Raw genomic sequence first — 27,935 nt, 5'->3', positions numbered from 1 at the left:
CTGTGCTGCTTTTCTTGTCCTATGAGACTTCCAGGCCTTGTCTGAGCCAGACAACTTATTGCTAAAGCTGATGTGAGGACAACGCATGCGCTGATCAGTCATCTGTGTTGCCTTCTGAACTCTTTAAGGAGCAGGAATCCAGGGAGCATCTTTAAAAAAATTTACAGAATTCTTGCAAGCGTTTTTGTGAGTTGCTTCCGCAGATGGGCCAGATGAAGTAAGCTTTGATTCACCAAAGGTGATGCTGGAATAAGTTTTGTTAATTGGCTCTAGGGTTGTATTTCCCTGACTACCGCATGCAGTTTCCAACTGGTCCCTTCTCAAGTGCAACACAAAGGCATATCTGCATCATAGACCTGAAATATTAATATATTTTCCTTAGCTAAGGGAAAGAAGTGCCCTGACCTGGATGGCCCAGGCTAGCCTGCTCTCGTCAGATCTCAGAAGCTAAGCAGGGTCGGCCCTGGTTAGAATTTGGATGGGAGACCACCAAGGAAGTCCAGGGTTGCTGTGCAGAGGAAGGCACTGGCAAACCACCTCTGTTCGTCTCTTGTCATGAAAACCCCAAAAGGGGTCGTCATAGGTCGGCTGCGACTTGACGGCACTTTTCACACACACACACACACACACACACACACACACACAAGGGAAGAAGTTGGAGTGGCTAATAATTCTCAGCACCCACTCTGAGCCATCACTCCGAGGATTCTTTAGAGGAAACCATGATGGCGGGCAATTGGTGTCAGTTTGCATGTCCCTAACGTCCATTTCAGCACATTAGAGTCACCTCACAGTCTAAGAAATGTGCTCTGGGTCACTTCTAGCAACAATTTGGCACTGAGGAAGTTCTCAATAAATGGCATTGAGTGCTGAGGGTAAAAAGCGCCGCCACCAAGAGTGCACAAATTGCTGTCTTACTTTTGGAGCAAAAATCTCAAACGTTTAATGGGCCGAGGGGGAGGGAGACAGAGAGGCTGAGCATTTATCACCTCAGCATTTATCACACTGAGAGCCAGCATGGTGTAGTGGTTAAGCGCCGTGGTTTGGAGCAGTGGACTCTGATCTGGAGAACCGGGTTTGATTCCCCACTCCTCCACATGAGCTGCAGACACTAATCTGGTGAACTGGATTTGTTTCCCCACCCCTACACACGAAGCCAGCTGGGTGACCTTGGGCTAGTCACACACTCTCAGCCTCACCTACCTCACAGGGTTTCTGTTGTGGGGAAGGGAAGGTGATTGAAAGCCGGTTTGAGTCTCCCTTAAGTGGTAGAGAAAGTCTGCATATAAAAACCAACTCTTCTTCTTTACAAAAGCTTCAGAAACATGGGCATTTCATTGTAGGAGAGATTTGGGCTTGTTTTGAAGCCTTAATTGTATTAAGTAACATAAAGGTCCCCAGTGCAAGCACCGGGTCATTCCTGACCCATGGGGTGACGTCACATCCCAACGTTTACTAGGCAGACTTTTGTTTACGGGGTGGTTCGCCAGTGCCTTCCCCAGTCATCTCCCCTTTACCCCCAGCAAACTGGGTACTCATTTTATCGACCTCGGAACGATGGAAAGCTGAGTCAACCTTGAGCCGGCTACCTGAAACCAACTTCCGTTGGGATCGAACTCAGGTCGTGAGCAGAGCTTGGACTGCAGTACTGCAGCTTACCACTCTGTGCCACAGGGCTCTGTAATTATTGTATTGCTGCCCTCCAAATATCTTAACATGACTTTGTCACACCCCTGCTATTCATTTGAGGTCTCCCATCCAAATACTTGGCACAGTCAACTCTGCTTAGCTTCTGAGATCTGATGAGATCAGGCTAGCCTGGGCCATCCAGGTCAGGGCTCTCCAACGATACCCAGTTGTATAAACCTCTTACACATCTCCTCTTAGTCATCTTTTTTCTCTGCCCTAAAAAGTCTTTCTTCGTGTGAATATCCTTGATTTTTGAACCCCTTTGATGATTTTGGTTCCCTTTTTCTATCATATTCAGTCTAAGGATATCCTTTTTGAGGTGGGACAACCAGACCTACATGTATTCCAAAGCTGGCTACTGTCAGGATGTGGTGATGGCTACCAGCTTGGAGGGCTTTAAGAGGGGAGTGGACATATTCATGGAGGAGAGGAGTATTTCATGGCTGTTAGTTAGAATGGATATTAGTCATGGTGCATACCTATTCTCTCTAGTATCAGAGGAGCATGCCTATTATTTTTGGGTGCTGTGGAACACGGGCAGGATGGTGCTGCTGCAGTCATCTTGTTTGTGGGCTTCCTAGAGGCACCTGGTTGGCCACTGTGTGAACAGACTGCTGGACTTGATGGGCCTTGGTCTGATCCAGCAGGGCTGTTCTTATGTTCTTATGTCAGTTAGTATAAATGATTTTGATTTCACTACTTTGCTTAACAGTCCCCAATAAGGAATTTGCTGATATGGACTAGTTTTCATTTCAATTTCAAGAGGAACCAACTCTGTGAGTGTGTGTGTACTTTGTTCAACTGGGCTGCTGTGGCACAGCTGCCTGCCTCTCTCTGCCCCCCCCCCCATTATTCTTGAATCTAATCTTCACCCATGAAAGAAATTCTGGCCTCCTGTTTAACTTGGGATAGTCATAAATTGAGATATGGTTTACAATAGCACTAAGATCTGAAAACCTTTAACCCTTGAAAATAAAGAATATATTTTTTAATATAACAGACTAGACTTCTTGGAGAGAACTGCAGGCAGATCAACCTGGAATCATGTTTTTGGACTAATTTGGCAGGAGTGCATTTTTTAAAAATGGGGCAGAATTCAACCTAACTGCCCCAGCAGCTGATAACCCTTTCAAGACTGATTGCCTTTCATTGTTTTGTTAGACATGCTCATCAGTACTCGTGATCAGTAGCCAATAACAGGGGTTTGTCCACTAAGATTAATGGATTCCAAGGTCAACGTGTCTTGCCTACTGTTAACCAAAGTTACTTTCTCACTTTCTGGAAAGCAAGAGAGCGTAAGATCGAACTAACCCGTGACGCGAGTCAAAAATCAAATTAAAAGCAGGCCTTCAATACAAGACCGCTTTCTTGGCTAGTAGTTTTCTGCACTGGCTCCCGATGAAGAAAATCCCTCTCATCCCCACCCAGCAACACAGAGGGGGGAAATGAGAAACAGCTGAGTCTTCGGGAACGGCTGCAGCACACCACCCTCCCTGGAACCGAAGCGTGTTTGGCACAGCCTCCTCGCATCCTGCCTCGGCGCATGAATGGGCAGCACCAAGCTGTAGAGAAAGGCGTCTTGCCGGCCAGCTTCCGACCAAAGTCGAGAGAACGCGGAGCCTTCTGATCAGAACCAAGGTTATCGATCGAGGCACGTGGGATCGGTTACACTCAGCTGGCTCAGCTCCATTTAAAAAAATTAATCTCAGATGAATTGCAACGCCTTTGCTGAGCACTGCCTTTGGATCGAAGAAAGCACTCCAGGGACCTCTTTGCTGCACTGTTGTGTGACGTGAGACTCCCATGGGGGGAAGTTTTTTTTCATGCTCTCAGCCATCAGTAGACCCAGAGCAAAATTGCACTAACCCGGTGAATCAGGTCTTTGGGTCCCCTGAAAATGAAGAGACAGCAGCCTCTTTCTTAGTAGACGGACCTGATCCTGAAACATATTCGGCATTTCTCAGTTTCGACACATCTACACCTTTACCCTTTTGCTGGTCAGCCAGGACAATCTTAATAAACCCCAGGCGTGGGCAACCGGCATGCCTGGAAGACCACAAAGAGAACTAAAGCAGAGATGGAGAGGCCAAGTACATATTCTGACCTTCCGAAGTGGCCTGCCTGCAGGCCCTTGTACCACGGATGCGACAACTTCCACGGGCTTTTTTGGCCCGACTGGGTAGGAAATGGGTGGGGAAGACCCTATTGGTAAGGGGACTAGCTTTGACCAGAAGCCTCCACTTGCCGTCCCTAACACAGATGGAAAAGCCATGCCACTGTTTTGAAAAAGGGAAGGGGACGCGAGAAATGGTTTGGCATTTCAAGTCTTTAAATCACTTACAAACATTTCAAGTACGAGATGAGCAACAGCAGGCTCATGATGATTCTGGCGACTAAATGGAGAGCATTTCAACACACTTTCAAAGGGGGCTCCCTTCTGGCCCTCTTAACCTTCTCCACTGCGTTCTACATTTATACGCAGTGGTTTCATGGTCTTAGGCTTTTCCATAGCTGAGTTTCAGCATTTTCCATGACATTGCCCGGCTCCGGATCACAGGACCCGGAGACTCATACAGTGACGCCCCTGCTGGATTGTGCCACCAGCCTGCAGGTAAGATATTTCCACCTGCACACGCTCCTCCCAGTAAGTATCTCCCTGCATGCAGAAATTTACCTGCAGGTGAGAACACCCAGGAAAAGACTACTCTAGAAAATCCTCCATGGTATTTAATTCAAGCCTGCTGTTTGCCCGCTTGGTCTGAAGCAGAACTCAACAGGAACTGCACCAGACGACCCTCCCCATTCTCCGAAGGCTACCGGGACAGACCACAACTGCTGAAAGTCACGCACCTGTTCAAAGAACTGACTCTCCTCTCCCTCCTCCTCCCACCCCAGCCCTCTTTTTAGCTTCCCTTGGCTATTTTCTTTATAAACACATATGAGAAAAAGTAGTGGGGTGTTTCTCTTCCCCACCCCCCAAAAAAGTGTGCTAAATCGAAAGCTTAGAACATCACAAAATATGATCCCTTCTTCTGGAGAGCAGCGCACACGGTTTGGTCAGGAATGCACTGAGCAACCTGTCAGTGCCAAGAAGCCGTATGAAAGTGACCAAACGTGCCATCCTAAACAGAGTTATGCCCTCCTAAACCCAGTGAAGTCAGGGAGTTTAGGAGGGCGCGAGGCTGCTTGGGATGGTGCTGCAAATCTTGTACCGCTTTGAGGGAATCCACCCCCAACGTTGTAGTCCTTCTCTTTCTGCTTCATCCAATGGGCCGTTCCAAATTCAGAACCATCTCTGGAAATGCACAGTCTTTCATTATTCCACTTCATCCTGGTCCAATAATCCCAAAGCCTTTTCCTGAAAATGAAGAGAAAAGTCAGTTTAATACAGTCCTGGATGCTTTGGGAGTCCCAGCGGAGCAGTGGAACAGTGAGACCAACTTCACAACTAGAAGAAGAAGAAGAGTTGTTTTTTTATACCCCGATTTTCTCTACCTTTAAGGAGTCTCAAAGCAGCTTACAATCACCTTCTCTTCCTCTCCCCACAACAGACACCATGTGAGGTAGGTGGAGAGAGAGTTCAGAGCCCAAGGTCACCCAGCTGCATGTGGCGGATCAGGCAATCGAACCCGGTTCTCCAGATTAGCATACACCTCTCTTAACCACTACACCACACTGGCTCTCTACTACCACTGCATATCAAGTCAGGCACAAGGTGTAACTCACCAGGTAACATAAGAGATGGCAGAAACAGGTGGATTCGCAAGCGCAAGAGAGACCGCAATGCATAACTAAGGGGGCCATATTCTACTCAGGGGGTGCCCAACATGTACAACACTCAATTGAGTCCGCATGGTGTAGTGGTTAAGAGTAGTGGACTCTGATCTGGAGAACAGGGTTTGATTCCCCATTCCTCCACATGAGTGGTGGAGGCTAATCTGGTGAACCAGGTTGGTTTCCCCACTCCTACACATGAAGCCAGCTGGGTGACCTTGGGCTAGTCACAGCTCTCTTAGAGCTCTCTCAGCCCCACCTAGCTCACAGGGTGTCTGTTGTAGGGAGGGGGAGGGAAGGTGATTGTAAGCCAGTTTGATTCTTCCTTAAGTGGTAGAGAAAGTCGGCATATAAAAACCAACTCTTCTTCTTTCCTCCTCCTCCCCTCCCCCATAGGCACACTGGGTGGGGGGGGGTGAAGACATGGAGTCTTTCTTTCAAACTGAGACCAACTGAGATGGGGGCTTGGGCAGAGTCTTGGCCAGATGCCTGTGCATGAGAAATTGCTCTGTGGAGTTCCATCAATCTATGCTCAGCTTTGAACGCATCAAGCAAGAGGGCAGAAATTATTAGTGATGAAATTTAAAACATTGATAATCCCATCTTTCCTCCTAATGGCTAATGGAATATTGTAAAACTATATCTAATCAAAAACTCATCAATCCAGTAAACACACCGGAATGATAGGCCATGTGTACAGTGTGTGTGTGTGTGTGTATGTGTGTGTGTTTCGCTGTCAAGTCACAAATGACTAATGGCAACCCCATAGGGTTTTCAAGGCAAGAGATGTTCAGAGGTGGTTTGCCACTGCCTGCCTCCGCGTCACTTCCCTGGTATTCCTTGGAGGTCTCCCATCCAAATAATTGCCAAGGTTGAGGCTGAGAGTTTGTGACTGGGCCAAGGTCACACAGCAAGTTTCCATGGCAGAGTGGGGATTCGAACCTGGGTTCGAACTTATGCGGGAGACATATACCGCTCCAAACTACCATTCTTAACCACTACACCACACTGGTGTTCGTTACAAAGCACAACATAATATCCAAGCATTCCTACCCAACCAGGGACCAATCCACAAAGCCATCACAGATCAGTTCCAAAGGTGTACAGCAGTGGCTCCCAAAGTGGGCAGTACCACCCCTGGGGGGGGATTACATAGGGGGTCACTAAGAGGCAAGAGGGCAGCAGGGAGGTGCTAGAGGTGGCCCCTTCAACTGTGTCGTTCACTAATTTACAATAGATCAAGCTGTGGCACCATGCCGGCAAATTTGGTGGAAACTATCAGAATTTTTTTGCAGACTTTGAAGAGCTGGTACCACTGGATCAAGTTCATCAGTTTCGTTGACTAGATGTGCAATTGAATAGATGTGCAATTAATTGTCGCGGTTTTGAAATTTTATTGTTCTTATCTTCTTTAGTGCATTATGCAAACCCCTATTTTGAATGACGCTTTTTATAGGATAGGGTAGGGGAGCTGGGGTTGAGCTTGTGGAGCCAAGGGGGTGGTGGCCCGAAAGGTTTGGGAACCGCTGGTGTACAGGAATGTGGGGTCCTCAAATGGAGCAAGCCAGCTTTTTTCTTACCCATCCCCCATGGCTGCAGACCCAAGGCATGAAGTTTTCTTTGAGGTACTTTGTCCCAAACCCCAGCATAAGACTCATGGGATGGCTGTCTACAGCAGTGAGTCTGGTCGTGAGTTCCATCGCATAAGCCACTTTTGTACTCTGCACGTGCGCCTCAGAGTCTCTTGCAGGGTCCACAGGAACGTCCTCTAAGAACTGATTTGCAATTCTCCTGAAGACAGAGTAGGACATCACACTCCAGAAGCTTGAAGAGAGGGTCTTGTCCTTTTTCATCTGGGAATGAACACAAAGTATTTGTAAGCGTGGGGAGATTTCAGAGGGAGCCATTCTCACCCCCACTATGGTTGCCAACTAGCTTGGGAAATTCCTGGAGATCTGAGGGGAGAGCAGAGTCTGGGGAGGAGAGGGAGCTCCGTGGATATACAATGCCACAGATTCCATCCAAAGCTGCCTGTTCCTCCAGGGGAACTGACCTCTGTAGTTTGGAAAGCAATTGTAATTCCAGAACTCCAGGCCCTGTAGGGTTGCCAATCTCCAGGTGGTGGCTGGAGATCTCCTGGGATTACAACTGATCTCCAGGCAACAGAGATAAGTTCATCTGGAGAAAATAGCCACTTTGGAAGGTGGAGTCTATGGCATCACAACCCATTGAAGTCCCTCCTCTCCCCAAACCCATCCCTCCTCAGGCTCCTAAGAACTGCTCCACCCCCAAAATCTCCAGGTATTTCCCAACATGGAGCTGGCAGCCCTAACCCCCCTGATGTTTACCCCTTCTCCCTACAGACCACCCAATTGATTTCATGTTGGGGGGGGATTGAGCCTTGTTGCTTCAAGGCCAGGAATCAGTATGTGTCAAAGTAAATCCAGTTTCCCTCTCTCTCTGTCCCACCAGCACTTCTTCTACCATGAGGGACAATTGGCAGCCAACTGGCGGTGAGGCCGGTAGCTTTGGGCAAACAAGTCCCGCTGCTCTGATGTCCTCAAGCCAATCTGAAAAACTGCATAAACTTGCTGGATGCTTGTGGGACTCCACCTTGTGGTACAAAAAATTCAAATTGTTCGACTCTTAACTGAAGAGTGTGGCAATGCTTAGTGTCAGGGACAGCCAACTGCTGAATTCTTGGGACTTCTTCTGTTCTCCACATAGAAATCTGGGAGCCAGAAGAGAGGTTTGTGGCACACGCGGTCAGGCCACGTATGAACATTGGAAATGTCTAGCCGTGACCTACTTACTTTAATGATATTGCTCATAGGGCCAGTTCGGCCCTGAACAATATCACACTGAGATCAAAATAAAAAGCAAGAAAAAAGGAACTATCTAAATAGCCCATAAGGAAATTAGTATTTTTTTAATCTTAATTGACTGGGAAAGAAATTTGGCGACTGCCAATGTAGTATTAAAATCCACCCCTGCTAAAAGAACCCTCAGATTACCCAGTTTAAAGACAGATTCCCAAATAAAAGGCTTTATCCATCTGTCTCTAGCCTCGTTGAGCAAGTCACAGCTAAACAAGGAATGCTGAAGCAGTAACAGCTTTAAGTAATAGTGCGCGCTCACACACACACACACACACAGGCACAGCTGAAGCAGAGAGCTTAAACAGACACCTAGCACTTAAAAAAGATATTTTCCCCTACATTTACTAATATGAATAAGCATAATACCATGTCCTTGGCAAAAATCTGGCAGGGTCCCCATAAAGAATAGTTGACCCAGTCCCACAAAATGCCATCCCTGTTGAATTCAAGGGAAGCATTCTTTTAAAAAGCTTTGTGAAAAGGTAAGTGTAGAAAAGACAAGCCTGACTGGGGTTCGTGAAAACAAAAAGAGATCCAAAGTCTTCCAATTTGTGAGCACTGGCATTAGAAATTAGCATTAGGAAAATCGTAGAGAAGTACGTGCCTCCCCAAATGAGTTACCTGTTCCGCCAGTGCATCTCCTGATTGTCTTAACAAGACAACTATGGTGTCGATTATCTTTTCTTCATTGTCTGGCAAAAAGAAAAAAGAATAAACCTACAATGGCCTACAATGGCTAATTTGGAAAATGTAGTAAAATCACCATTTTAATTAATAAATAAAATATGCCAGTAAGCAGCTCATAGAGCTTGTTTGCAGACTTTTAAAACAAATACGTCTCCTAAGTGCCCCACTTACATTTTCTCACCCCTTTGCCCCCCCCCTTTTTGCAAATGCAGCTGCCAGGACTGCTTTATCAAGGAAGAGAATGGCATGCAGAGAACTTTAACCCTTCCTTTCCCTTCCTTGTTGCTGGAAAAAGTCACCGTGGAGCTGCTTGAGCCTGCTATGAAAAGGCAAATTCCATGCTGGCCATAATTAGATGAGGAATAGAGAATAAAACTGCTGCTATCATACTGCCCTTGTACAAATCTATGGTGAGACCGCACTTGGAATACTGTGTACAGTTCTGGTCCCCACACCTAAAACAGGATATTGCAGAGCTTGAGAAGGTGCAGAAAAGAGTAACAAAATGATCAGGGGCTAGAGCAACTGCCCTATGAGCAGTGGTTAAAACGCTTAGAGCTGTTTAGCTTGGAAAGAAGGCGGTTAAGGGGAGACATGATAGAGGTCTATAGAATTATGCATGGTTTGGAGAGAGTGGACAGGGAGAAACTTTTCTCCCTCTCTCATAATACTAAAATGCAGGGTCATCTGCTAAAGCTGGAGGAGAGATATTCAAAAAAGATAAAAGGAAGTATTACAATGCATCGTTACATTGTGGAACTCCCTGCCCCAGGATGTGGTGATGGCTGCCAACTTGGAAGGCTTTAAGAGGGGATATGTTCATGGAGGCTAGGGCTATTCATGGCTACTAGTAAAAATGGATACTAGTCATGATGCATACCTATTCTCTCCAGGATCAGAGGAGCATGCCTATTATATTAGGTGCTGTGGAACACAGGCAGGATAATGCTGCTGCAGTTGTCTTGTTTGTGGGCTTCCTAGAGGCTTCCTAGAGGCACCACTGGTTGGCCACTGTGTGAACAGACTGCTGGACTTGATGGACCTTGATCTGATCCAGCAAGGCCTTTCTTATGCTCTGGGGAAAACTAACAGGTACTCATAGTTTGCCCCCCAGTTGGGCAAAAACAGCTGGAGGGGTCTTTCCCACTGGCAAACCACCCCGTAAACACAGTCTGCCTAGTAAACGTCGGGATGTGACGTCACCCCATGGGTCAGTAATGACCCGGTACTTGCCCAGGGGATTACCTTTACCTTTTTAAATCGGTGTTACGAAGATCATCACCTAAACACTATCTCCAACTCCATTCTTCTTTGCTTATGATGCGAGTGCCCCCGTGTTAATAGTTTGGTGGCACCTTTTGGGTGTTCTGCCTCATACGTTAGAACACCTTGAGCCAGCCCTGCTTACAGCAACCCTATAAGGAAGGCCAGTAGAATCAGTTTCCTGCTTCCAAGCCCAGCCTGCCATCCAAACTACAAAACCAACACATATATCATCCCCATCTGATGCTTTCAGGTGTATTTTCTACCCGGCCAGATAGCTCTCAGCCTTGCGGCTACATCAACTCCACAATGACAGTTTTCAGCAGGCTCTTAGGACTCCAAAATCCCTTTGCTGAGCAGTCACAGCTGAATTAGCACTTCGTGATAACACGTCAAGGTATTCCTTGCAGAAATGCTCTGCTTTCAGAAGTCATAGGAGGAGAAGAAACCTGGAACACTCGGATCGCAAACACTGCACACAAAAGCTTTCTTTTTGCAATGTTCTTTTATGATGCCCTTTATTTCTACAATCATTTCAAAGACAAAGAGGGCAGATTCCTAATTCTGGCTCTTAGTTAATCTCAAGGCAGGCCCAACAGCACCCTTTGGGCCAAGCATTCTGAGCCCCAGAATCCTTTGCATCATCGCCAGGAAGATCATGTGACAGAACAACCCGGGCTGACCTTGGTGGCCCGGTTCCCAAACTGTGGTCCAGGGTCCCCTGCAGGTCCTTGGAAGCATATCAGGCTCAGTCAGGCCGGACAAGGTTCCCTGAAAGACCGTGCCCCGGTCATAGGCTTTCCCCAGTGCATGCTGTGCAGCAAGATATTTTTCAAAGGGGCACATGCCCTAGGTACACAGGACAACAGTGAGGCTCCGGATGCTTGGCCAGTGTGCCAGAGAGCATTTGCAAATGCGTACCACTGCAATACATGGGGATTACCAACATGGAAAGTTTCTCCTGCATATAAATCTCCAGGAAAGATTCCGTGAGAGTAAGAAATTGTAAAACCTTAGCTCCACAGGAGAAAGCTATAGCTAAACTGTCAGGAGACACAGGTTACCTTTTCCATCATCCTGATAAGGACCTTCAGACACAATTTTGGAGGCTCCTCCACCATCTTCCTCGAGGCTCACGGTGCGAACTAATCCTTTGACTCCTATGGTGCTGTTCCCAGGCAGAGCCAGGAACCTGGGAATACCAACTGGTTTAGGACTTTCAGTGGTGGAGGCCTCTCTGCCATCTTCCTTGAGGCTCTCTGGGCGGACTAACCCTTTGACTCCTATCCTTCCAGTCTGGTACGTGGAAATATCAACTAGTTCAGCAAGCTTGTCTGCCACACGAGTGATGTCAGAATCCTCTGTAAAAAAAGAGAGCGAGAGAGAGACTAGCTAGGTTGTTCTTTTTTTCAGCTGATGCTTTATTCAGGTGCACCACATTCAAGGGACATGGATACATCCTGCTAGATGCCACAGAAGTGGTCGAGTGCATGGCAGCCCCTTTTCTAATGGGTTGGAATACACATACAGTCTGGATAGACTGACCAAAGCAACTTCCTTCACAAAGCTGGATCACTTTCAAGATCCTGGCGGTACAAAGTTTTATTTTCAGACACTGCTTGTCCCCAAGGAGTGGTCCTGCTTGGGCAGGAGTCCAGCTCAGTGGCAGAGCCTCCACTTTGCATCCTGAAGGTCTCTGGCTCAGCTCCTGCCATTTCAGTTCCTGGCATTTCAGGCAGCACAGCTGGGAAAGATCCTGCTTAGAAAGACCCTGCCAATTTGGGCAGGCAGTGCCAAGCTAGATTGACTCATGGCTTGGCCTAAGGCCACACATGGTCTCCCGAATACTGACAGAGCATCTCTTCCCAAATGTTTAGATGCTGGGTAGCGGTAAAGAGGCTGAAATGTTTGCTTGAGGGTGAACCCTTTAAGTACCCAAAGGTCAAGGAAAAAAATCAACATCTGAGGCCAAAGGTTATACAATATAAAGGTAATGTCAATAAATAATATGTATATATTTATATTTATTACAGGTTAAAATCAGCAACATATATAAGGCCCTGAAATAGCCTACCAAACCAACATGCTCATGTATACATATGACACAAACAGACATAAAATCACACAATTAGACTTTGACCCAATGCGTTTCAGCCAAATGGTCAAAACTCCGTCATAAAGATGTCTCAAAGTCTGGAGTAGCTATCAAGTATTAAGGTGTTAAATATTACCATATTTTTCCGTGTATAAGACGCCCCCATGTATAAGATGACCCCTATATTTTTTAACCCAAAATTAAGAAATAAGGGGTTATCTTATACATGGGGGCATATGGAAAAGCAGGGGCCAGGAAGAGAGCAGGAACCCTGGGAAGGCTGGTCGTCGGCCAGCCAGGGCGACCAGACTCTTCCCAATTGCTCTCTTCCCTGCCCAACCTCCAATTTTTTTCTAAATATTTTTAGGAAAAAAAGGTCGTCTTATACACGAAAAAATATAATAAGTAGTTATGAAGTATTAATGTCAATACATATTTTGTATTGACATTATCTTTATATTGTATGATCTTTGGCCTTGGATGTTGAGTTTTTCTTGACCTTTGGGTACTTAATTCTGTGGCTAAGGTGTTAGCCTATGGCTAGAGAAACCCAGGTCCAAACCCCTACTCTGCAAAGAAGCTCAGCTTCAGCCAGTCTCTCCAAAGCTTATACCCTGAAAACCTTATATAAAAGCTTATATCCCCAAAAAGGAATGAGGTGACGTGCATTTTCAAAAACTTGATCCTGGCTGAAACAGGGAATGAAGGAGGCTAAACCGACCATGCATAAGTGACCTTTATGTTACGTTCTCTCGCCAAGTAGGGTCATTATTTTGCTTTTATTTTGTTTATGTATTTTTTCATTATGTTGTGTGTTTTTGTATAAAAGTTTAAAATTTGTAATAATTTTAAATTAAAAAAAGAGCAAGGAACATTAATAAATAATATTTAAAAAATCAAAATACAAAATATTAAAACCACATTCAGACAAAACATAAATGAAAAAGCACTAGCCAGAATGTTGCAAAAACTGAAGAATCCTAGAATTATATACCTATAAATACTTGGTGAATCTGAGTGAGAAACACACGAGGTAGGGTTGCCAACCTCCAGGTAATGGGGGAGAAAATAGACACCACCGTACTAGTATCAAAAGATTAGAAAATCAGTACAGGAGCGAGGAATACTTATAAGTGCAAAAAACTATTTATATGCTACCGTGTCTAATATAATACGCACTTCATAAATATACAAAAAGAACCATTCATACAGTTGTATCACACATACACGAAACCATCTCTAGGATGGTGGTGAATAGAAACAGTTCAATTCAGAGGTGCAGTTTCTCTCAAAATATGCACAGCAATCTTCTGTATTCATCCCATGCAAGTAAGTAAGCAGATGTAATAAATATTAATACAGGAGGAATAACTTCATGGAGGATACGGCAGTTTCAAATTCTTTGCGATTTGAATTCTTCATCAGTCCTTCAAGCATTTCTCTCTTATATTGCACATCTTGATAATAAATTACAAAGTGTAGCCATTTGTGAATGTTACCCCTCGTGGGAACTGATCTGTATCCAGCACTTTGTAATTTATTATCAAGATGTGCAATATAAGAGAGAAATGCTTGAAGGACTGATGAAGAATTCAAATCGCAAAGAATTTGAAACTGCCGTATCCTCCATGAAGTTATTCCTCCTGTATTAATATTTATTACATCTGCTTACTTACCTGCATGGGATGAATACAGAAGATTGCTGTGCATATTTTGAGAGAAACTGCACCTCTGAATTGAACTGTTTCTATTCACCACCATCCTAGAGATGGTTTTGTGTATGTGTGATACAACTGTATGAATGGTTCTTTTTGTATATTTATGAAGTGCGTATTATATTAGACACGGTAGTATATAAATAGTTTTTTGCACTTATAAGTATTCCTCGCTCCTGTACTGATTTTCTAACCTCCAGGTAATAGCTGGAGATTTCCAGCTAATACAACTGATCTCCAGCCAACAGAGATCAGATCACCTGGAGGAAATGGCTGCTTTGGCAATTGGACTCTATGGCACTGAGGTCCCTCCAAACCCCGCCCTCCTCAGGCTCCACCCCAAAAACCTTCCACCGGTGGCAAAGAGGAACCTGGCAACCCTAACACGAGGGCTTTTAAAGCATCCATATAATAAATGTTCACTTCCCTGCTGTTGTACCGTTGGCATTCGGCCTTGCCTTCTTTCATCTTCGTGACTGGGGCAGCTCTCTTGTTTTCCTGTTCAGGGTGTGATCCAGCCAACGTTAAGGGGTTTTAGGCTCAGTGGTAAAGAATTAAGGACTCGTTTGAAAACTCTGCCATTAAAATAAATGGTTAACAAAAACATGACACCTCTGTTATATAGACTATAACAAAAAAAATCCAACAGAGATGGGCATACAATGACCACAATTCAATGTTAAATTTTAGCAAATCTATATTAGACCTTACTATAACACAATGAAATGTAGTTTATCAGTTCACATCAGAGAATCTCTTTCACATCCACAAACAGTGTTCTCTAGTCATTCCATTACATCAGCACGCACGCACACACCTCGTCCCCATGGAATAAGGGACTGAATTACTTTATTTCTTTTGTACACATTGGTACACCTTTGTAATGGGATGACTAGAGAACACTATTTGTGGTTGTGAAAGAGATTCTCTGATGTGAACTGATAAACTACATGTCATTGTGTTATAGTAAGGTCTAATATAGATTTGCTAAAATTTAACATTGAATTGTGGTCATTGTATGCCCATCTGTGTTGGATTTTTTTGTTATTGAAATAAATGGGGCACAAACTTTGGCTTGACCAGGTCCTCAACATTTAAACGCCACCAACTAAAGAGACAATGAAATGCCAGTAGCAGCGGTGGAGGGTATGAAAATGAAAAGAAAAATTAAACCCACCTTGAACACCATGCGGCAATGGCTGCTTCCCATTCACTTCACTCTTCCTGTGATCTTCTTCAGGTTGCCCCCGCAGACAGGAAGGCAACAAAAGGCGCTTCCAGTTGGATCTTCCTCTCTTCTTCTTTGGTCTTTTCCTTCTAGCCGAGGGTTTGAGGTCCTCAGGCGGCAAGTCTTGGGGTGCCTTTTCTTGCTCTGCAGGGGTGACCCCTTGTGCCTCCTTTCTGCTCAAAGATGATCCCTCCTGGCCCTTGGCTTCCCTTTCTAGAAGTTGGCCATATTTGCTAGCAGACAGACGGTGCTGGGCATAGGCCATCAACACCCTGTATTCTACGCTGGTTCTGTCCACGTCCTCTAAAGGGATTTCTTCCATACTGGAAAAATTGGCCAAACTCATATTGCACCTGCAAAGGTAAAATTCCTCATTAGCGTTTACAACATATTACAGAAAATCCATTGCATTTATACAAACAATGTGTGGAATTCCTTTGCAGCCTTTTGCTGTATAGAGTTGACAGAGACCAAGTTTAGCTGGTTTGCAAAGTTGGAAAAATGTGAGACAGTCCAAGGGGTTGGATTCAGCCAGCTCTTTCACTCAACCTCATCCAGTTCTCCTCAGCCCTTGGCCCACATGGCTTTTGTCCTCGCAGGTCCCATGATCCCCAGCATAGATGTTTTTGGGTGGCTGAAGGAGACCTCCTTTGTGGCCTGCAGAGAAGCTAGGGTTGCCAACCGCCACGTACTAACTGGAGATCTCCTGCTAATACAATGGATCTCAGCCGACAGGGATCAGTTCACCTGGATAAAATGGCTGCTTTGGCAATTGGACTCTATGGCATTGAAGTCCCGTCCCTCCCCAAACCCCGCCCTCCTCCGGCTCTGTCCCCAAAATCTCTAAGTATTTCCCATCCCAGAGCAGGCAATCCTAAGAGAAGCTGGCTGGATCCAGCCCTGGGTGTTTTGTTTTGCTTCTCTGGCCAAGTTGAAACGTTGCCCCTCCCTCTGTTTGTGTCTGATAAACAAAAGCCAGGGCTGCCAGATCCCTTACTGAAGGCAGGAGAAGAGACAGGAGGCAGGAGAAGAGACTCGCAAGGCACTCTGAAACAGTTATGCTTTTCTAAGCCCGTCAACCTGAATGGACTTAGAAGAGTGTAAGTCTGTTTAGGATTGCAATATGCCAATTCCTATTGGTGGCCGGGATTGATGGCTGGTGGATCAAGGAGAGAACCTGACTGACGCTCCAGGCTCATTTACAAGTTTTTAACAAAAAGAAGGTTTCAGTTAACAGAAAGACTCAATCCAGAAGATATGTTTGTACTATCGTTCGTAGGGTTGCCAAACTCCAGGTAGGTCCTGGAGAACTTCTGGAATTACAGCTGCTCTTCACACAATAGAAATCAGTTCCCCCTGGAGAAAAGGACTCCTTTGTATGGCAGTCTATATGGCATTATACCCCGCTGAGGTCCCTCCCCTCCCACAACCCTCTTCTTCCCAAGTTCCACCCCCAAATCTCCAGGAATTTCCCAACCCAGAATTGGCAACCCTATACCAGCTTCAGCTTGGGAAATTCAAGGGGGCTTGGGGTCAGGACCTGGGGAGGGAGCTCAGCTGGTACTGTGATGCTTATAGAGTCCACCCTCAGAAGCTGGACTCTGTAGAATTCTGGGGGAACTTCAGGCACCACCTGGAGATTGGCAACTTGCTCTTATTGGTGTCAGAGGTTAAAAAGATCTGATTATATTTGAATGTAAGGATAAAGCTGGGGAAGGAATTCTCCTCTGAGAACTGGTATCTTGGGACCTTGGTCAACTTCTTGAATTCCCTGCATAGGTAAAAATGGAAAGCTTATAATAAAGGTAAAGGTCCCCTGTGCAAGCACCGGATCATTCCTGACCCATGGGGTGACGTCACCTCCCGACGTTTTCTAGGCAGACTTTGTTTGTGGGGTGGTTTGCCAGTGCCTTCCCCAGTCATCTTCCCTTTACCCCCAGCAAGCTGGGTACTCATTTGACCGACCTCGGAAGGATGGAAGGCTGAGTCAACCTTGAGCCGGCTACCTGAAACCACCTGCCGTTGGGATCGAACTCAGGTCGTGAGCAGAGCTTGGACTGCAGTACTGCAGCTTACCACTAGGGCTGTCAATTCGGTTCGGCCCGAACTGAAAATCAGCCGAATTTCCCTTGATTCGGCGGTTTTTAGTTCGGACGGATCCGAACTCAAAACTGACGGGCAACCGGGGGGGCCGAATTCAGCGAGTTCGGGAGTTCGGCGAATAAATTCGGCCAATTCGGCCGTCAGTAAGCAGCATAACCGTCAGTAAGCAGCATTCTCCTCCCCCGGCCAATCGGTGGCCAAGCTGGGTCTTCTTCTGGCCAATCAGTCAGGATTGAGTGCTGGAGGAATCAGCTGATGTGCGGCCGGCCGGGGAAAGAGAGAGAGAGAGGGAAATCCTCATGTGTGTGTGAGGGGGTGCTTATGCACATTCGCTCCTTTCCGTGGCTGCAGGGGGCGCATTTTTTGGGGTACCGACCCCAAACTTTCAGGGGATATTCAGACAGGTTTTTTTAAGAGACCACCCAAGTTTTGTAAACATTGGGTCAGGGGGTCCCGAGATATGGGCTCCCCCCTTTTTTCTTTCCATGGCTGCAGAGGGCGCATTTTTGGGTGTGCCGACCCCAAACTTTCAGCAGAGCATCAGACTAGGCTTCTTAAGATACCCCCCAAGTTTTGTAAACATTGGGTCAGGGGCCCCCGAGATATGGGCTCCACCCCTTTTTCCTCTCCCCCCTTTTCCATTTTCGTGGCTGCAGGGGGCGCTTTTTTGGGGGTTCAGCCCCCAAACTTTTGTCATAGCTTCAGAGAATCCCTCTTAAGAGACCACCCAAGTTTTGTAAAGATGGGTTCAGTGGGGGCTGAAATATTGGCTCCCCCCCTTTTCTCTTTCCATGGCTGCAGGGGGCGCATTTTTGGGTGTGCCGATCCCAGACTTTCGGCGGAGCTTCAGTCAAGGCTTTTTAAGAGACCACCCAAGTTTTGTAAACATTGGGTCAGGGCCCCCCGAGATATGGGCTTTCCCCTTTCCCCTATTGGGATGAATGGATCACCCTCGAGAGATGCATACATATGGATCTTATATTGGATACAAATGGAATCATATTGGATTACCCAGCCTCCCAGCCCCTCCTGCTGGAACAGAAGACAGCCACAGTAAGACCCCTTTGGGGGCTTTAATCTATATTTTTTCTTTTCTGTGTGTGTGGGGGGGGGGAAAGCAGAGTCTGTGTGTGTGTGTGGGGAGGGAGCAGTTTCTGTGGGTGGGGGGGGGAAGCCAAAGGGGGCTTTTGCCGGTTCTGCCTGGGCTGTGTGTTCCCCCTCCAGTCTCTCTCTCCCTGGTTTGAGGGGGGGCTTCATTTTTATTCTTCAGGTTTTTCCTCATTCATAAGATCAGTTAGGTTATTGATGCTTGCTCAAAACTGGTTTTCAAATGACTTAAAGAATGCATCTGCCTGGTCCCAAGTCCAATGCAAAAGGAGACATTCCACCCCCTCCTGCTCATTATGCATAGCTAGCTGCCTCTGTCCCTTTCCATGGTATGCAAACTCCCAGGTGTCAGGTGTTGCTATGCACTGTTGCAAAGGTTTTGCATTGCGTGCTTGTGTTGCTTTGCAGTTGTATTGTTTTGCAAAATTCTTCACACCTGCCCCGCCCTTTGCATATTTGCAAAGGGGTTGCTCTGCAGTTGTGTTGCTTTGCAAAGTTCTTAGCACCTGCCCCGCCCTTGCTCTCATCAGCTGTTTGTCGGGCCGGGAGCTTTGTGCGTGGGCGGCAAGCTCTGCGGAGAGATCCACATTAAGGGTGGGGGGGACCCCTTTCAGGGCCCATATCTCAGCCCCCCCTGACCCAATCTTTACAAAACTTGGGGAGTCTTTCAATATACGTCCTTTGAAGCTCTGCTGAAAGTTTGGGACCTCTAAGCCCAAAAATGCCCCCCCCAGAGCCGCGGAAAGGCGCGGTTGTGTTTTTAATGGCTTTATTCGGCCGAATTTTTTTCCCGAACTTTGAATTCCTGCCGAATTGAACGGATCCGAAGTGGGGGAGTTCGGACTTCGGCACGTACCGAACCCACAAGGGCCACATTCGGCCGAATCCGAACTGTACCGAATTTTTTTTTTTTGACAGCCCTAGTCCGAACTCCCCCACTTCGGATCCGTTCAATTCGGCAGGAATTCAAAGTTCGGGAAAAAAATTCGGCCGAATAAAGCCATTAAAAACACAACCGCGCCTTTCCGCAGCTCTGGGGGGGGCATTTTTGGGCTTAGAGGTCCCAAACTTTCAGCAGAGCTTCAAAGGACGTATATTGAAAGACTCCCCAAGTTTTGTAAAGATTGGGTCAGGGGGGGCTGAGATATGGGCCCTGAAAGGGGTCCCCCCCACCCTTAATGTGGATCTCTCCGCAGAGCTTGCCGCCCACGCACAAAGCTCCCGGCCGACAAACAGCTGATGAGAGCAAGGGCGGGGCAGGTGCTAAGAACTTTGCAAAGCAACACAACTGCAGAGCAACCCCTTTGCAAATATGCAAAGGGCGGGGCAGGTGTGAAGAATTTTGCAAAACAATACAACTGCAAAGCAACACAAGCACGCAATGCAAAACCTTTGCAACAGTGCATAGCAACACCTGACACCTGGGAGTTTGCATACCATGGAAAGGGACAGAGGCAGCTAGCTATGCATAATGAGCAGGAGGGGGTGGAATGTCTCCTTTTGCATTGGACTTGGGACCAGGCAGATGCATTCTTTAAGTCACCATTTGAAAACCAGTTTTGAGCAAGCATCAATAACCTAACTGGAGGAAAAACCTGAAGAATAAAAATGAAGCCCCCCCTCAAACCAGGGAGAGAGAGACTGGAGGGGGAACACACAGCCCAGGCAGAACCGGCAAAAGCCCCCTTTGGCTTCCCCCCCCACCCACAGAAACTGCTCCCTCCCCACACACACACACAGACTCTGCTTTCCCCCACACACACACACAGAAAAGAAAAAATATAGATTAAAGCCCCCAAAGGGGTCTTACTGTGGCTGTCTTCTGTTCCAGCAGGAGGGGCTGGGAGGCTGGGTAATCCAATATGATTCCATTTGTATCCAATATAAGATCCATATGTATGCATCTCTCGAGGGTGATCCATTCATCCCAATAGGGGAAAGGGGAAAGCCCATATCTCGGGGGGCCCTGACCCAATGTTTACAAAACTTGGGTGGTCTCTTAAAAAGCCTTGACTGAAGCTCCGCCGAAAGTCTGGGATCGGCACACCCAAAAATGCGCCCCCTGCAGCCATGGAAAGAGAAAAGGGGGGGAGCCAATATTTCAGCCCCCACTGAACCCATCTTTACAAAACTTGGGTGGTCTCTTAAGAGGGATTCTCTGAAGCTATGACAAAAGTTTGGGGGCTGAACCCCCAAAAAAGCGCCCCCTGCAGCCACGAAAATGGAAAAGGGGGGAGAGGAAAAAGGGGTGGAGCCCATATCTCGGGGGCCCCTGACCCAATGTTTACAAAACTTGGGGGGTATCTTAAGAAGCCTAGTCTGATGCTCCGCTGAAAGTTTGGGGTCGGCACACCCAAAAATGCGCCCTCTGCAGCCATGGAAAGAAAAAAGGGGGGGAGCCCATATCTCGGGACCCCCTGACCCAATGTTTACAAAACTTGGGTGGTCTCTTAAAAAAACCTGTCTGAATATCCCCTGAAAGTTTGGGGTCGGTACCCCAAAAAATGCGCCCCCTGCAGCCACGGAAAGGAGCGAAAGTGCATAAGCACCCCCTCACACACACATGAGGATTTCCCTCTCTCTCTCTCTTTCCCCGGCCGGCCGCACATCAGCTGATTCCTCCAGCACTCAATCCTGACTGATTGGCCAGAAGAAGACCCAGCTTGGCCACCGATTGGCCGGGGGAGGAGAATGCTGCTTACTGACGGTTATGCTGCTTACTGACGGCCGAATTGGCCGAATTTATTCGCCGAACTCCCGAACTCGCTGAATTCGGCCCCCCCGGTTGCCCGCCAGTTTTGAGTTCGGATCCGTCCGAACTAAAAACCGCCGAATCAAGGGAAATTCGGCTGATTTTCAGTTCGGGCCGAACCGAATTGACAGCCCTAGTTCGGACTTCGGCACGTACCGAACCCACAAGGGCCAAATTCGGCCGAATCCGAACTGTACCGAATTTTTTTTTTTTTGACAGCCCTACTTACCACTCTGCACCACAGGGCTCCTATAGCTTATAGAGGCTGTTTTATTCTGTTCACTGCAGTTCTTCTGACTTTCTAGTCAGCCTAGACTTTTGACTGAGGGTAGCCGCAAGTTTTTCCCCAATGCCAATTCGGGGTGGGTCTCTACCTGGCCTGGGTCTCTAGTGATTACTATCTGTGAGCAATGAATGACATCTTGTTTTATTGTGCTGTATACAGAAAGCGATTTTTATGTATGTTTTAACTCATGTTTTATGACAGAATGTTGTGACCCGCTCTGAGCCCGGCTTGCCAGGAATAAGGACGGGATAGAAATGTGAAGAAATAAATACATAAATAAATTGACTATCTGACAGGTGGGGACAGAAGCATCTCGACTTCAGCACAGGTTGCATGTAAATGCATGCCCAAGAGCACTAAACACTGCTTTTTTTTAATCCCTCTGCAGCATCTATTCAAATCATAAACATTGTTAAAAGTGAGGGTTTTTTTCATCATCATCATCATCATCATTCCTTTATTGGCATAAAAACATAATACAGAAGGGTAAAAAAGGAATGAAGATATTAAAAAGTGCCCTTTATAGAATAGTTAAAAGACAGTTACATTGAACAGTGCTCTTTGTTGCTGTGTGTGTGTAAGTGCCGTCAAGTTGCTTCCGACTCATGGCGACCTTATGAATGAAAGTCCTCCAAAATGTCCTATCTTTGACAGCCTTGCTCAGATCTTGCAAATTGAAGGCTGTGGCTTCCTTTATTGAGTCAATCCATCTCTTGTTGGGTCTTCCTCTTTTCCTGCTGCCCTCAACTTTTCCTAGCATGACTGTCTTTTCCAGTGACTCTTGTCGTCTCATGACGTGACCAAAATACGATAGCCTCAGTTGCTACTGCCATCTAATTAACTGTTTGGGGGGCTTTTAAAACAAACTTTCAAAACTGTGCCACCGTCTCCAATATATGGGGCAAACAATTTTTCAATAAATAGGAAACGTTAAAAGAATCTGAGACATTCTGTCTATTAACCAACAGGGGGCTTAGAAGTTCATTACGAGATTCTGGGTAGAAACTACAATAAAATAAAACATGAGCAACCGTTTCAATACAATTGTTGCCACGTTAAAAGTGAGTTGCAGATTTGGTATAGTTGCAGCTTTTGTGAGTTGCAGGTTTTTTCATATCAATTTCAATTCCATATCTCTTACATTCTGCAGGAGGTGAGGAAATCCTCCAGGCAGGAGGTGGAGCAGACAGGGCAAGGTCAGAGAGAAGTCCACTGTTCACCCGCAGGCCCCATGCTCAAGCCTCCTGTCTTTAGAGGACCACGCCTTCTGCCAATGCTCAGCCTCAATAAGCATGGGCAATTAAAGTCTGCAATCGTACCAATACAGTGCGGGAAATGCTCTTGCTGTTCCTTGCCCTGTACCAAAGAGTAAAAATGCAAGTGTTTTCTGTGACACATGACTGGTTCATAGTCCATCTCAGCTGGAATCTGAAAATGGCTATGGCTGCCATAAACCTGTGACGGGGGGGGGGGGGGCTGCCCCAGCCACCAGGCTCCTTCCGGGTCCAGAGGCAAGGAATTGTCACCCGGCATGATGAGGGCCAACAAGGAACAAGGTCTGATACTGCCACACCCTCCAACAGTGGTGCGGGGAGGCTGAGCGGCGATCCATTTGCTTCAAACATCCCTGTTAACCGAGAACCATCTGTTTCCTGGTACCAGCCTAACTATGACAACAAAAGAATGTGTGTGTGTGTGTGTGTGGCAGGCAGAACTCAACACAAAATAAGGCGATGACTGACAAAATGATTGTGAGAATTGCAGTGTCAAAACTGAAGGGCCCTGGGACATCCTGGCCTGCATTATCTTAACACTCCCCACCCCACACGCTATTTGCTACGGAAGCAACAGTTGTCTGTTTGCCGCAGACATAACTGATCGGAAAATAGCGGGAGGAGTTTCAAAAGGGGCAACTGGTTACAGGATCATCGTGGGGTCTCAGTGCAAAAAGTGAAGGGAATCAGAATGTCATGGCCCAGATTATCTCCAGACCATCCCTCTGCTATTTTTCAATGGAAGTGATGATTTACAAAGGAGAAGGAGAAGAGTTGGTTTTTATATGCTGACGTTCTCTACCCTTTAAGGAGAATCAAGCCAGTTTACACTCCCCTTCCCTTCCTCTACCCACAACAGACACCTTCTGAGGTTGGTGGGCAGAGAGAGTTTAGAGAACTGTGACTAGTCCAAGGTCACCTAGCTGGCTTCATGTGTAGGAGTGGGGAAACCAACCTGGTTCACCGGATTAGAGTCCACCACTCATGTGGAGGAGTGGGGGATCAAACCCGGTTCTCCAGATTAGAGTCCCCCACTCCTAACCACTACACCATGCTGGCTTAGGCAGCACAGAGTTACCACGTGTGCTCTCTTTTACATGTATCCTTAGACATGTCCAGACTCTCTAGTTTGGGTTTCGGACACACATCTAGAACTGCAACCATTTGGGGGAATTACACTCAGTGTCAGGGGGAAACCTCTTCCCACTTCTATAGCTTGGGTAACTTGGAAAGCTGACACACTCACCAGTTAGGGACAGCAGAACATATGATTTAAGGATCTTGACCTGGATTAGGGTTGCCAACCTCCAGGTACTAGCTGGAGATCTCCTGCTGTTACAGCTGATCTCCAGCCGATAGAGATCAGTTCAACTGGAGAAAATGGCCGCTTTGGCAACTGGACTCTATGGCATTGAAGTCCCTCCCCTCCCCAAACCCCGCCCTCCTCAGGCTCTGCCCTAAAACTTCCTGCCAGTAGTGAAGAGGGACCTGGCAACCTTAACCTGGATAGTGTCAAAGCAAGCTCAACGTGCCTCTAATGGGCTACCAGTAACCTAGGGTTGCCAACCTCCAGGTGATTATTGAGGAGAAAGAAACACCTATGCTATAACGTCAGTTAATACAAATAAACAGCACAAGGCTCATAAATATATGCAAGTTACAAATTTACATAAACACAAATTACAAATTTTATAAACTAATACTACAGTGTTCACTACCACCCAAGTGACTACTAGAACGACGCAATATATTTACAAAAAAGTTTTGCTGAGCACATTGGCTTATTGTATTTCATCAATCTTGAATCAACAAGTAAGCACTGACCTGGGTAGAGTATGTTGTCTTAGATAATCCAGAGATTCGGTGTAGGGGCCCTTTAGGCAGAGCTTCCAAGGTCCCAGGGAAGTAATGAGAAGGTAAGGCAGCGAAGGGATACTCCTGCTTGGCGAGGAAATGTCCCAACGTCCCAGAGAAAGAAAAGCAGAGTTGGCAGCCACTGAGCCAGCGGTGGGGATTAGACTGCCCACTTTTGGCTGGCGGGACAGCGATAGTTATAGGAGCCAGCACAAAAGAATATCAAAGAAATCACTGTAAAGTCCAGGAATTCAGGGAGAATCCAGGATGACAATCTGTGGGTTGATTGAGTGAGAGGGGGGGGGGCTGCCCAGAAAGGTAACAAGAGGAGATTGCATCCAGCTTGGGTGGAGGAAAGAGGGCTGGGCAGGGCAGAGGCATCATACATGCCCGAGGCAGGTCGGGAGGAAACCTTCAGGTAAGGTCTGTAAAAGCAATCAAACCCACCTGGCTGCTTGACGGTGATTAGATTTCGTACTCAGAAGATTTGCCTTTGCTGATTAAATTACATTGATAGATTTCGGGGGATGCCTGGCTTTGCAAGCCCCCGTGGCAATAGGCACGCAGATGTCCCATCAGTGAATCAGTTTTCCAACCAAGTCTTTGGCCACTCATTAGCATAGCTTGAGGAGAGCCTTGCCCTCACCTTCTCCAAAGCCTGGCATTGCCAAGGCAAATTTAGCCGAGATGGAGATGGGGCAGACAGCACACAATTAGGAAGGTGGGGGTCCTTGGTAAAAATAGGGAGAGCGGACAATATCCCATCCTTTACAATACAAAGGCCCTTTACTTAACAGCTTCTGCCATCAAAAACTACACTTTTCTCTGTGACTGTACTTCCTTAACAGCTTTCCTGGAAACCACTGAAAAGCTTAGGTGGACTTTTATTTTTAATTCTATATTATTTTTTGTTTTTTTCTGTTAACTTGGTTTAACTTGTTTAAAATCTTTTTTCTTTCTATTTTTTCTTCTGTAATTTTTTTATTTCAAAAAGTTAATAATTTTTTTTTAAAAAAAGAGTTCAGGTGGTTTATAGGACAGCTGTTGATTAAGGAAGTACAGTTTCCAGGCATATACTGTTACAGACTTATGTCAAGATCGAACTCTTCCTGCAAGCTGAAGTGAAGCCTCAGCCACAGCTACACAGACGGGAAAAGAAGGCAAACTGTACTTTGTAAAGGAAACAAAAAAGTGCCCGAGGCATACGTACTTTCCTACAGCTGCAGCTACTCTTAAATATGTTGACTGCTGACCAATCAGCTTGCAATATTGATAGAGGAACGGCAAATGCTACAGCTTTACAAGTGTGTGGACTCATTGCATAGGATTAGTGTGCTGTGTCTCATAAGGCCGTATTATTGGGACCCTTACAGCGCAATCCAAAGGGTGGGGTGGTTTTGCTGTGGCCAAGGATGGCATAGCCATGGCACAGCCGCGCTGCCTCCTGAGCGGTTTGCTGTGCCGAGGCAAGCAACCCAGGAAAATTCTCCCAACGCCCATGAAAACTGCTGCATGCAGTTTCATGGGCTATGCCACCACTTTTCCTGGCGTAAGTTCATGCTGGCAAAAGGGGGCTTTCCAAGGACAAAAGGGCTTAGGGAGTTGACTAATGTCAGCCGCGCCCCTGAGAATACCCCCTTTGGCGTCGGCACGAGCCGTTGCGCCGGAGGAATGCTGCTGCGGTGGCTGTGCCGGCACCCATGCACCCGGCACCTGCTGCACCATTCGCCAGTGTAAGTGCCCATTTTGATGGTGCAAGTGGCATTTACACCAGCGCTGGGGTCACACCGCCTCCAAAGCTCTTTCGCATGCAGCCCGCCCCAGGATTGCACTGTTAGTCTGCACAGTTTTGAGAAGAAATAACAGGTCCTCCAGGGAGGACCTGGCAACCCTACTCAGAAGCAAGTCCCACAGAGTGTCAATGGTTTTTCTCATATGTAAGCATCACATAGGACTCATGCCCGGGTGATCTTCTACTTTTGCACTGGGCTCCGACTGTACTATTCAGGCACACATACCTTCAGACACTCTGCAAGCATGTTGACTCAAGGAGATAGATTACGATGGGTAGCCATGTTGGTCTGTCACTAGCAGTAGAAAAGAGCAAGAGTCCAGTAGCACCTTAAAGACTGACAAAATTTCTTGCAGGGTATGAGCTGTGGCTCACGAAAGGTCATACACCCTGCTAGAAATTTTGTTATTCTTTAAGGTGCTACTGGACTCTTGCTCTTTTCTACTGTTCATTGACTCATGGTTTCTCCAAATCGTCTCAGCTGCCTCCACCCACTGCCTCTTCCTCATCCTGCATTTTCTCTCTTCCAACTTCCTCATTACCTTCATTAGAGCTTCCCAGGGATCACCAGTTTCCCCTTCCTTGCTTTTATGGCTCACTTGCTGGCTCCCTCCTCTGGAGCAAACAAGGCCACTTGGACTGAAAACGGGTCACGTAAAAAGACCAAGAGGGACACTGTGCAAGGAAAGAGACTCCCTCCCCACTCTGCAAGCCATATCGAGAGAAGGGCCTGTTTATGACCTCTGTGGTCCAAGCCCTACCAGGTACATTCCTTCGTTTCCCACTGAGTGGGAAACTGACTTGCTGCTGTCCTTGAACGCTACTCTAGCCATTACAGTGAACAGGTATAGGAAGAAGAAGGAGGAGGAGGGGGAGGAGGGAGGATTGGTTTTTATATGCTGATTTTCTCTACCACTTAAGGAAGAATCAAACCGGCTTACAATCACCTTCCCGTCCCCTCCCCACAACAGACACCTTTAAAGAACATAAGAAAGGCCCTACTGGATCAGACCAAAGCCCATCAAGTCCAGCAGTCTGTTCACACAGTGGCCAACCGGGTACCTCTAGGAAGCCACAAAAGATGACCGCACCTACTTTGAGGTAGGTGGGGTTGAGAGAGCTCTAAGAGCTGTGACTAGCCCAAGGTCACCCAGCTGGCTTCATGTACAGGAGTGGGGATACAAATCCAGTTCACCCGATTAGCCTCCGCTGCTCATGTGGAGGAGTGGGGAATCAAAATCAGTTCTCCAGGTCAGAGTCCACCACTCCAAAACACCGCTCTTAACCACTACGCCATGCTAAAGAGTGTGCACATATTGAGCAAGTCTTACATTACATCCTGTGGGTGTACAGCTGAACATACAGTTTAAACCCTGATTTTTCTGACCTGGTTACAAGATCTACGGGACACGGCCCTCTGACCCTGGGAGATCCGAA

At 46.8% G+C, this 27,935-nt stretch overlaps 1 protein-coding gene across 1 annotated transcript; it reads right to left on the bottom strand.

Moving 5' to 3' along the window:
- Positions 1-4,964: 4,964 nt before the first annotated feature.
- On the bottom strand, positions 4,965-15,676 carry BCL2L14 (BCL2 like 14). The gene is made up of 6 exons (XM_056862970.1): positions 15,280-15,676; positions 11,558-11,653; positions 11,357-11,449; positions 8,964-9,034; positions 7,044-7,316; positions 4,965-5,047 (listed from the first exon to the last, which is right to left on the bottom strand). Exons 1-6 carry the CDS (start codon positions 15,674-15,676, stop codon positions 5,006-5,008), a joined length of 972 nt encoding a protein of 323 aa, XP_056718948.1. The 3' UTR covers positions 4,965-5,005.
- Positions 15,677-27,935: the final 12,259 nt, after the last annotated feature.

Source organism: Euleptes europaea, chromosome 17, assembly GCF_029931775.1.
Source record: "Euleptes europaea isolate rEulEur1 chromosome 17, rEulEur1.hap1, whole genome shotgun sequence".
Taxonomy (NCBI): domain Eukaryota; kingdom Metazoa; phylum Chordata; class Lepidosauria; order Squamata; family Sphaerodactylidae; genus Euleptes; species Euleptes europaea.
This window is presented reverse-complemented; position numbering and strand designations above follow the sequence as displayed.